At 37.9% G+C, this 12,553-nt stretch overlaps 1 protein-coding gene across 1 annotated transcript in view; it reads right to left on the reverse strand.

Annotated features, from left to right (window-relative positions):
* LOC139744998 (uncharacterized) overlaps positions 1–12,553 on the reverse strand; it is a 59,939-nt gene that overhangs the window by 33,312 nt on the left and 14,074 nt on the right. Inside the window, exon 4 of the mRNA XM_071655403.1 lies at positions 812–900. Coding sequence (XP_071511504.1) covers positions 812–900 — 89 coding nt within the window. The remainder of the gene's footprint in view (positions 1–811; positions 901–12,553) is intronic.

Raw genomic sequence — 12,553 nt, forward strand, 5'->3', positions numbered from 1 at the left:
CATGTGAGAATTGTTGAATCCAAAGTATCTTGTGGACTCTCCGTCATCTGATCTGGGGGATACAATCAGCATGCATGCATTCATGTGATGCATTATTTCTCAAGTGTCAATGAAAGATTTATCAGCATCATATTAATTATATATCATAATTAGGAGAACCACTCTAAAGAATGATTGCCAAAGTATTGAGGGTCACTGAATGACAAATGGATAGGAGATGAGCATGCACAATCAACTCCTCTCACAGACTACACGTGAACATCCTCTGTATATTGCAAATCAAACCGTCCTCAACGTGTTAACATCGTGTAGATTGGTCACTTAGCCAGAAAACAAATCAAAACAAAAAGAATTCCAACTGACTGCAAATGTTGTGCCTGAATGATTATTAAAATTATTTCTGACTCTGTCTCAAATCATAGCAATGTGTTCTCAGTGTGATGCAGTTTAACATGACAAAGTTAATAAAGCATGTGATGCATGCTGTTATTCAATTGCATAAAACTGTACATTGCCAACTCTCAGGAGTGATTCAAAGTGGATCAGTGTGATACAAATTGGACATGAGATCTTTAGATTAAAATCCCTATGACTGCAAAATTGTCACAAGTGGTTGTTCGGATGTGCTATAAACCAATGCTGCATACTGGCACTGGTCTGATGGTCCCTAACTAGTAAAAATCACTGTCGGACCAGAAACTTTTTCGGGAATGGACCAGTAAAACATGGAAAAACTGGGTACCTACTGGTCCAACAGACAGGTTGGACCAGTAGAAAAAATGAGTTAGTGTGTAGCCCTGTATAAACTTACCAATTGGCAGGCAGTTGAAACAGTCTGTGAAGGTTTTCCATAGCTTGATGTTATAGCGCCGCTTGCATTCATCATAGAACCCATATATCCTGTGAAGCATAGAGAATTATATTTTCATGTTATTGGGAGCGAGGATGACAGCTGATGCATTTTGTGATATCAAAATGAGTACATTTCGTACACTGTTATGCCATGAATTGCTTCCATAGACAAAGGGATACAAAAAGGGGTGTATCCAGACTCTGATCTACACTGGATGTGGAATGCTTTTGCTGGACTGATGTTTGTTGAGATAAGACTATTTCATCCACCTGACTAATGGAGAGAGTCATTGCTACAAGCTGTATCTTGTGCATTGGATTTAACAATTTCAGTTTTAATCTCTTTTTCTGTTCTCAAGTCAACCATAGTTTATATCTCTTTTTCTGTTCTCAAGTCAACCATAGTTTATATCTCTTTTTCTGTTCTCAAGTCAACCATAGTTTATGGAAAATGTGCTGGAGATTAATTTTTTTTCTGCTGCAATGTTTATTATTTTGTTTAATAACATGTAAGCTGCTATCTAAATCCATAATAGCTGATTGCTTGCCAGGTATGATACTTACATGCATACGCAAACATTGATGATCAGTTCAAATTTAACTAGTTGTTTGTCAGGTACATCATTCATTGTGCCATCAAATGCATCACTTTACTGTAGGTAGTAAAGCTTAGCTGTCGATACAATTCACAAGCAAGTTTCTAAAGAAAACATTTTTATTCACACTGATGTATATCAACTGCCTGGAAATGATGCAGTGTACAGTATTTTGTGAGAATTGTCAGAATCTATAAGGATACAGCAACAACAATGAAAAAGAATACATTCAGTGTGCATGCATTCCATTTGTATGCACAATGCTGTTGTCCATTTAACCTGAAAGCATGGTTTTTAAGGCATCGTGTAGCCTTAAAAGCCTGAAAGGGAGGACAAAGTTAAGATGGATGAAGGTTTTGCAACACCTTTGTGTACAAACATGTAACCATACTCTGACAATACGAACGTCTGGGCACTTTGATGTAGTATGTGGGTAATTCCATGAAGTTGGGGCAGTGTCCATGTAGCATCGTGATATTTGAAAAATACATTTCAGCATAACTCAATATTAATTATGCTATACATTTATTGTTTGTAGGCTTTACATTTGCATTGAGGCCACACATTTTCCCGGAAATTTTGTGCCATTCAGACTCAATTTTGATGAAGTTATTAAACAATATGTAACGGTGTCCTGTAGCATCGTGATGTGTCCATGTAGCATAGTGAAATTTTAACATTTGGTCGTAAGAGACAAATTATGGCAATTAGCTTGACCAAAATTTGATGCAATATGCATATTTACTAGATTAGTCAGAAAGCTAAATATCTCAAATTTCCTGTACACAGTTTTAATTTTAAAAGAAAATTACAAAATGTATCACGATGCTACGCGGTGTCCTTTTTTGTTACATTTGGTGGACACCGTGTAGCATAGTGACACATTGTGTAATTTTCTTGTAAAAGTAAAACTGTGGAAAATAGAGTTAAGATATTTAGTTATCTGACTAATCTAGTAATTATGCATATTATATCAAATTTTGGTCAAGCTAATTGCATTAATTTGTCTTTTAGGACCAGATTTTAACTATCACGATGCTACATGGACACGTCACGATGCTACAGGACACCGTTACATTTTTTTTGAATAACTTCATCAAAATTGAGTCTGAATGGCACAAAATTTCCAGGAAAATGTATGGTCTCGATACAAATGTAAAGCCTATAAAGAATATATGTATAGCATAATTAGTATTGAGTTATGCTAAAATGTAACACTTTGTGCCCCAACTTCACGGAATTACCCTCGTATATCACAGCTTGTGGGTCATGAATAATACTAGATGCACATGACATTAACTTTTAGCATTAACATTTGACTAAGCAGTGTTTCATGATAAGGCACTGAACGCGTTTGCACTTAAAACTATTGGCGGTCTGTACTGTACATTTGCCTGAATACCATTTACATTTATATGCACATAATCTGGTGAGTAGACATCTTCATACTTTATATACCGTACCATGCGGGAAGCGGTAAGAATCCTATATGCATAATGTGCAATGTGGTGCAATGCACATGTTTTACTTTGCATGTTTTTTGTTCTCTCTATTGAAACAAGTGTATACCTAGAGCTAGGATGTCATTATACACTCGTGCCGTACTGTCCATGGATACCAGTACATGTACTTCAGTGTATACTCTTTTTAAGTTTAGAAGGGGAAAAAAGAACAGGGAATTGAAACACTCGGGGGAAAAAAAACCCACACACACACACACAAGATCAAAGAATTCTAGATCTGTATCCATCAACCAATGTATGACACTTTGTCTCATGGATATTTGGCAAGAACTAACAATCATTCTCCTACCCTTAAAATACTTACTTCTTGCTACTACAATTTTCATGGTGTAAAAACTGTTATTTTGGCGTACAGGATATTTTTACGAATGAGGTCACAGATATTTTCACGAGATGTTGTTTTTGTGACTTGACACCGAGGCTATCATAAGTGCACTAATGCCTTGTCCATTCACTCCACAAATTTAATGTGATCAAGATCAGGTGGTTATATTCTCAAGTGTTGTAAAAGTTGCTGCCCAACTGTGTTTTGCAAAATTCATGAAAATTAAATCCTCATGAAAATAAGTTTTTACACGAAAGTGAAATATATTAGGGTATACAATTAAAGTTAATCCTATGGCTGTACACGTACACTAATATTTGACCTGTTACTAGCTGAACTTATTTTCTATTTTGAAAAAAAAAAATCCTTTTCAAGACCAATGTGCAAGGTAATCAGAGCTCTTTATTCTCTGTAACAGCTGTAGAACATAGTGCAATTTAATGCACTTTTTCCTTTAGGTCCGAGAAAATTGTGGTACAGCTGTACACAAGACAGATGCAATATCAAGGCAAATGTTGTGGTTCACACATGATCATACACTAGCTTTATTGCTCTTCAGCTGCGAAAAAAAAATTATTATTATATTGTCATATTACCCCCGGTGCATTTCTCTTCAGGTTATAATGTTTTTACAAATAACCATCCTCTTCGCAGTCTCTCAAAATAGGAATGTCATACTGCCACAATACATAACAAGCTGCTGGGAGGTGTGACAATCGCTCAGGGTGGTGTACTGCCAAACATCCAGGCCGTGCTTCTGCCGAAGAAGACTGCAAAGTCCAGTTAGAGACTTCACGGCTCTTTTCAACCAAACGGCCCTTATCAGGGCCACCACATTTTCCAGAAAGAATACATTCAATTCATCATGCTATTTTGTGTTGTGTTGAGATTTCCGTTTTTTTTTCTTTCTCTCTCTCTCTCTCTCTCTCTCTCTCTAATTATCCTTACTTGAATCACATATAAATAGGAAATGTAGAGAAAGGAAGAAATACAATGATGACTAGAGAGGGGCCGTCAAAGGCGGCAGACCCACGCCTAAGTACAAAGTCGGGGTAAACATAATGTGCATTCGGTCATCTACCAGAATTCGGCCACTTAATTGCCAGTGTGCTTTATCACCAGCCAGTGAGTTCTACCAAAGATCGTACACTGAAGTGTACGATCTTTGGTTCTACAGTCACATCACACGCAAATCACATCATTACACATACGGTATTAACACTCATTCACGTACAGGAAAGTCCTTAAGTCTCCTCCAAAAATCCATCGAAAATCCCAAATTCCACCGTCAAAAGTGCAGAATCGGAACTTTTCCAAGCGCGCGCGAATTAAGAGTATTGTCTACGCGACGGGTCGCGGAAAAAGCGCTAAAAATCGAGAAATACGCCGTTTTCTTGCGGGATATTTTGATTATAGCAAGCCGAGAGTGTGATGATATCAAAGGTCGTATGAGTGTACGATCTTTGATGGTATCCACAAAAGCAAAAAAGAAAAACAAAATTTACGTACCCCCTAGGCAATTACCCCTATGATTAGTGTCTACGGGAATTATTCAATGCAAGGGTTGAATGCAAATGTCTACTGCACCAGTATTCGGCCACCAACGAGCGCCGCAACGTCCGCGGTGCAATTTTGCACCAACAGTGTAGAGCGCGATGCATTTTCAGCGGCCTTGCACACGCATTGACATTGAGCACGCATATCGTGCAGTGTGACTGCGACCGAGCAAAATGCTCCTCCAACGAAAAAAACAATCAATGTTAATTTGAAAAATCATCAAATATCAAAGGTCGTATGAGTGTACGATCTTTGATGGTATCCACAAAAGCAAAAAAGAAAAAGAAAATTTACGTACCCCCTAGGCAATTACCCCTATGATTAGTGTCTACGGGAATTATTCAATGCAAGGGTTGAATGCAAATGTCTACTGCACCAGTATTCGGCCACCAACGAGCGCCGCAACGTCCCCGGTGCAATTTTGCACCAACAGTGTAGAGCGCGATGCATTTTCAGCGGCCTTGCACACGCATTGACATTGAGCACGCATATCGTGCAGTGTGACTGCGACCGAGCAAAATGCTCCTCCAACGAAAAAAACAATCAATGTTAATTTGAAAAATCATCAAAATACGGGCCAGTTTGTGATGACGGAGAACGAACTTTCATAAATCTAGAAGGACATAGTCCCTCAAATAGGCCTAAACGTAAATTTTGGAATTCTTACGAACATTTGAGCAGCGAAGTCGGATCGTTGGGGAGTTTATGTTTTCGTATGGTAGCGGAAAATCGCAAAGTGAGAAACGGGAAATTTTCGGAATGGTCACTATACCATGGGGTCAAAACTTCAAGGTCACACAGAATTTGCAAGGGTCAACCGATTATCACCAAAATCTAATCGATTCTCACCAAAATCTAATCGATTCTTTCCTGTCATTATCCAAACATTCCCTGAACATTTCGTGCAAATCCGTTTACCCGTTCTCTTGTTATCTTGTACACAAACAAACAAACAAACAAACAAACAAACATACAAACAAACAAACATACAAACAAACAAACAAACAAACAAACAAACAAACAAACAAACATACGGAACCCTTTACATAACCCCCTGCCGATTTTCATCGGCGTGGGTAATAATATTGTTCCTACATTTGAGTGCAGTTTGTGACTAGGTGGCAGAATGACAAGTCCTTCAAAATTGAGGGTGTTGTGTAGACATGTTGTACACCGTGTAGCTCAACACTAGTGTCAGACAGAATGTATAATGTGACATGCCTTGAAACTGTTGAACTGATTTTGTTCTTTAAAAGAAGCATTCCCTATATATTATACATATGACCCCCAATTAAACAGTGATAATAGCATTAGGACATATATAATTTAATTGTATTTCAACCGTTTTTTTTTCTTTTTATTTCAAGTGATGCACATTTTCTTTAAATTAGAATAAAAGACCTCATGCTTTGTAATTTTACCATGAAAGCATACCATCAGGCTGAGATTTTGTTTTTGCAACATGACAGATACAACAATCAAAATCATATATCACATTTTTTTTTTCTTTTTTATCTCAAAAATTCCTACCAGCTTCACAGGACAACATTTGCAAAAAAATTTTTGACACCCTGTAATGACACATCAGTTGATGCAATCATGTAACATACAAACATAGATCGATATATTCTTCATGGCTCTGTGTGCTTTCATTCGCAACCAATGCAAAAGGAATGTCTGATAACATAACTAGTTTATATATCTATGGTACATTTGTGCCTGAGTTGTGACCCGATGTTCTGAGGCATGTAAACTTGGTGCTGCTCAAAATTACCCATGTTTTGTTGAATCAACTACACTGTATGTGACTTGTAAACAATTACACCCGTTCAAGAAACCTCTTTACGAGTATTGTTTTCTACATTACTAGCAGTCCCATATATACATTGTATTTGATGTCTGTTCATCAGAACTTTCACAACTGCATTCAATCATCAACAAATCAAAATCAACTATTTACATGGTCTGCCAAAGTGGTACACCTGTGATAATTCATACTATGCATTAAAAAAAAAAAGAGCACAGATCTATGAAAGTCTGAGATAGAATAAATGAGGGGAATATAAGACCTCAATATTTCCTTTTTCTACTGCATTTTGCCTACCTCTGCTGTTGTTGCAAAAGTACCAAGAGATGAGACACAGGTGAAAAATGCATGAATAGGAAAATTACACGATATTCACATATATATATAACTTGACATATTTGTGATAAATTCCGTAAATGTCATCGATCATCACCCTTTTTTTCCCACAGAAATTATAGCCATGCTCTATTTCATTGGCATGTGTTTTTAAAGCAAAGCTAAATAAACAATAACTCTTGCTTGGCCTGGAGGTCCAGCCTATAATCTAAAGTAGAATAAGGCAATAAAAATAATGACGAGACCATCTACACATGCACAAAATGATGTATCAGTGTAGTTGCTATTAGCTTGGATGCCAAAATTTGTATACTTATAACTTGCTCAGGGATCCTGTTGTTTAATAGACATAAAAGAATAGGGGAATGACATGCCTTGTGCACTTTTTGCACACATGATCACATCCACCAGTCAGAGGTAGCTACGTTTAGGTAGGTTGTATCAAATGTGACAGAGACACAAGGGATGAACATCATATCAAGCCACCTAAGTAAGACTAGCTGTGCTGGCCTGCTTTCATGGACAGAATTAAGGCTCATCTGCACAGAAATGTGCACAGTATACATTCAGAACAATAAAATGCCTAATCTTACATACTGGTACTGTATGTGTACAATATAATCTATCTGTTCAAGCTAGGCCTCTTGACTTCAGCACACATCATATGTACACACAGTATGTGTACATGTATATTTGGGGGGAAATGGCTATAAATCCAGACATGCTACACTGAAATAGGGTCAGAGAATAAGCCTACACAGGGAGCAGTTTCTGTGCACATAAACTTTCCATGCTCTGGCTGCAGCAAGCACCTGCTCAAACCCTGTATACACTGTAATGAGTTGATAACACATATATTTTTAAGATGCCCCCATTAATCCCATCAAACTCTGTGATAGTGTCCACGGTACTATAAAAAATGCACATCTCTTCCATCATAACTATACGGTACTGCACTCTCAAACACATCTATTTTTGTAAGAAAGAATTCTTTCATTGAGAAATGCTATTACCAGAAGGAAATATTCTTTGCAAAGCATAACAAATCTGTGATTTAAACATTGCCATATACGGCTGATAAGAAATAAAATAAGAATGTAATATTGATATCTTTAAATGGAAACAAACATCCATAGTTTTGACATACATTTTGTTACTGTTATTGACAGAAACAACAAGATAGTAGCAGCGGTAAAGAAACCAAAACCAACTGATGAGATTTAAATCACAGTAGATGAAGAATAAGGATATAAGATTTTTTTTTTTTTTTTTTTTTATATACACTGTATGTGCCAAAGAGGACAGCAGTTCAGCTGAATGGAACATAAAGAGGAGAAACATGGGTAGCTGAATAACTTTGTCTTTTTACTGCCCAAACATAGATGAGGTATGACATCTATACAAGCCTCCAGCATCCAGTACTGTTTCCGGCAGCATTTGTGGATTTCACAGGGCAACTAGCAAATGGACTATTAATCCAGTGCTCAGAGGGATAGCAAAACATCTGCCCAGATGCCTGTTGAGTTATACGTGACTTCTACTTGGTAACAACACTTACGCATCTGATATGTACGTCAGATGTGGGAAGAGAGGGAGGGAGGGATAGCAGAAGTTTCTGAATGCTCCTTTTTCTAGCATCACATCAAGTACATGTATGTGCCTGCCTCACATTATAATTGGATGTATTAAAATGCTACCCATGAATGTATAATTTACATCACAATACCATAGAGCAAATTTACCGTCAGTGTCGCTGATTAAATTACAGCTGTATGCTGAAAAGGTGGAAATTTTTGCACTCAGCTATTAAAGAAAGACAAATATCCCATGTAATCACATCAATTTCACATGCTGTCAAGACAATATGATATAGTACAGAGTATACTACAGTAGGAGAGCAAAAACCATTTATATGGAATAAGTATGAACTACATGTATATTAGAAGCGACATAGAAATTCATTCATGAAGCTGCAAATTGCACTATCAAGGTAACACATTTTTCTTCCCATTTATTATATAGCACATGAACTGTCACATAAAGAGAAGAATTTATGTCCAAAATAAACACTATAATAGATGTATGCAGTCGAAAAAGAACATACAGTGTACATGTATAATGTAAATTATAACAACCCATATGCATTGGTCAACTTCAATATGATCGTTTATATGACAACATAGTGTGCAAGATTTACAAAAGAACAAAGAGAGCGGATTTATAACAAACAATGACGTTAGAGCAAAAGCAAGTGCAGTTTATGTATTATGGTACAATTAGGGGGCATACTAGGAATGCAGGTGCCATAGTCCTGGATTGAAGAGTACCTTACATACTATTGATACTGTAATCATACACTGTATCTCAGGAGAGAGAAGTCAATGGATTGCATTAAGGACACAATCAATGGCTAGTGGTTGGGTCCGTACACTGGCACCATACGCTATGTGCAAATGAATGAGGTGATCTCATGCACCCGCATGCAACACACGGAGTCACACTTTTGTGGTTTGGATCACATACAGCAATTCCAGTAGGAAGAGCGAGTTTACTGTGCAGCAGGTACGGGCATGAGTGCACATGCAGTAATCACGTCTAATTTTTCTGTTTTTATCATTACTGAAATATTCTCACTTCTGAATAGAAATACATTTTTCCTAACACGTTGCAGTTACTACGAAAATCTACATTATTGCAGTTTCGAGATATTATATAGTACTCTGTGTTATTTGTGTATGATCAAAAAGAGCTTGTGCTGTGCACTAAACATACATACCGCGTACATCTAGTTGATTCATTTTTATGGAAATTTGGAAATTAAATAGTGCTGTCACCATTTGAGTTTATACACGTTGTATGTAATAGTGGGAATTGACAAATACTACCCATGCTAACAAATATGCCATCCATGATTTACCACTTATTGACTTTTGGAAGATTTGTGGCAATACTGTTTTAAACCAGGTCTGTGTGATGCACATGCAACTTGACATGGCTTTTCAGTTTGGCTGCAACGACTGAAGTGTATCTAAGCCGACAAGAGTGAAATGCAATGTGATATAAAGCTGAAACATAGTTCTTCTATTAGGGCTCAAAATTCATATACCACCATTTGGTATTTTCATGTAATACCACAGGACTCTATCAAAAAAAAAATCGTCTGGCTGATGTGCTTTGCCAGGATAATTAGTTGTTTTGGAGTGTTTTGGGATCAAAGGTACGAAATAATAACATTTGGTATACCCAAATTTTATTCTTGAAGCGCCCAGCCTGTTCAGTAGTGGGTACGTAAAAAGCTGCTAGTATGTAAGGATCAAATCGCACCCTGCCAGTAGTACTGAATTGCATGCTACTACAAAAGTGTATATATGATGCATCACGCGTTACCCCGGGGTACCGTAGTACCCCAGGGTACCACGTTATGTAACGCACCTCACGTCCACTCGAGGACAGCCACAGAGAAATGCATGCACTGTGTGTGCATGATTGTACAATTGTACATAGTCAGAGACTCCAACTCTCCCGTTTTCGACGGGAGATCTCCCGCCGAAAGCCCATTTTTGCAAAATCTCCCGTTCTCCCGCTTGAGATTTAATTTCTCCCGCCCTGGCTCTGTGTCTCCCGCTTGAAAAGATTTCTTACTTAATATCATTGTATGTTAAAAAATAAGCCTTAGATAGCACGAGAGAGCATCTAGAACCCTAGAGCTTCCAGGGCCCTTAAATGGGCCCTGGACTCCGGCCGCAAGGAACTTCACGCTTTGTGCTCGTGATGTGCGCTTCGTGCACATCAAGTTGGAGTCTCCCGTTTGCTAGGGGTTTCAGGCGGGAGAATCTCCCGATCAGAAGGTGCTTGGGGTTGGAGTCTCTGCATAGTCATTCCCATGCCACTGCATGTTATACTACGCATGCATGGCATGCTGTGCTAGCAATAGCGTGCAGTGACTGCAGTGCAGTGCAGTGCCTAGCGTGCGCTAGCTCCAGCACCAAAATAAATTCCACTTTTTGGCAACCCAGGGTATAACCTTTTTAAAAAAATAAATAATTCAACAAAATGGCCGATTTTTATTCGGTGCCTCGGGATACCATTTATGTCATCATATGCTGCACACAATGCAATTTATTCTCATATGTGAATGATGGATACTGCTATGGCCCGATAAATTGTTGTAATTGATTATGAAACATCACATAGAAGCCACAATCGGGAATGCTCTCAGACTGCGATACTTCTGGTGTACCTTGTGGGCAATGCATCAATTTTTTGTTCTCATTAGTCAAGTGAAATTGTGTTATATCCAACATTATTTCCAGCATTTCATATGCATAAGAGCATGCAAGAATCAACAGTTTCTGCAGTTGCATTAAAAATTTGTTTAAGCTTTAATCAATTCTTCAGAAACCTGCAGGGTTCCATGAAAACCGTTGATGGGATATTCACAATTTCCTTTTTTAAAAAAAGCAAGCAATTGTATGGTATGACCCCAGAATCATTTCCAAACAGCAGCTCACTTCGAAGTGCATGTCATTCTAAACCACATCCCTGAATCATTTTCAACCTATCACAGGTATGACTGCACTCATCATGATCGAGTCAAACTGCCATACACATGTATCATCAATCAAATCCAGCAATCATGGGATTATCTCAGTAGGAATCAGTTATACAGAAGACACACTCCTCTAAACCTGAACCTATCGAGTTGTAATCACATGCTGTATCTTTAGATATCTTCTCTGACAGTTTTTCACACTGATTCATTATTCTCTTTCTGCCTGCATACATGTGTGAAATTAAGGGTTCCTTGGATTAAAGTACCTGTTATTACTGTTAAAACTGTATGTGTTGTTTAATGCAATAACCTTTGAAGTAGTAAGTTCACCTCGGGAGGATAAATGTTGAGTTCATGTCTTCCAACTTTACAGGATCTGATATACACCTGCAAATAAAATGGAACATTCCCACCCCATTGCTTTGTAATTTACCAAATGATATATCACAGTCAGGAGATTATTGGTGAAAAATCAGTAAAGGAAAGGATAAAAAGAGACTGAACAACTGGAGCACTTTAAAGTGAAAACATAGTTTTGGTAAGGGTCTGAGAACCCGGCCGTCTAATTGCACCATTTCATATTTGCTAGCAATATATTGATGGAGTCTACCAAGAAACTTACCTGGCTGACGCGGTTTGCAAGGATGATGAGTTGTTTCGGAGTATTTTGAGATCAAAAATAAAAGTTGGTATACCGACTTTCATTCCAGAAGGATCCAGGTTAACTCGGTCTCAGGGACAACTCAGCCCTATTTCAGACAATTTTTATGCAGTTCGTAATCGCCATTATTCTATACATAGGCGCACGTTCATTTTTGTAGGCACACCAAAGGTTCTTTGATGCATGCGTTGAATTAACTCAGCCCCTAACAGCGACCAGCAAGAACGCGAAACACTTCCATAGTACAACACTGACAAATACAGAGGGCCGAGTTGTCCCCGAGTCAGCCTGACCCCCATAGGGTAAGTTCTGAGATGCGAACATTTTTAGTTGATATTTCGCAT

Source organism: Diadema antillarum, unplaced genomic scaffold (assembly GCF_040938485.1).
Source record: "Diadema antillarum isolate AM-2024a unplaced genomic scaffold, OU_Dant_1.0 seq00001227_RagTag, whole genome shotgun sequence".
Lineage (NCBI taxonomy): Eukaryota > Metazoa > Echinodermata > Echinoidea > Diadematoida > Diadematidae > Diadema > Diadema antillarum.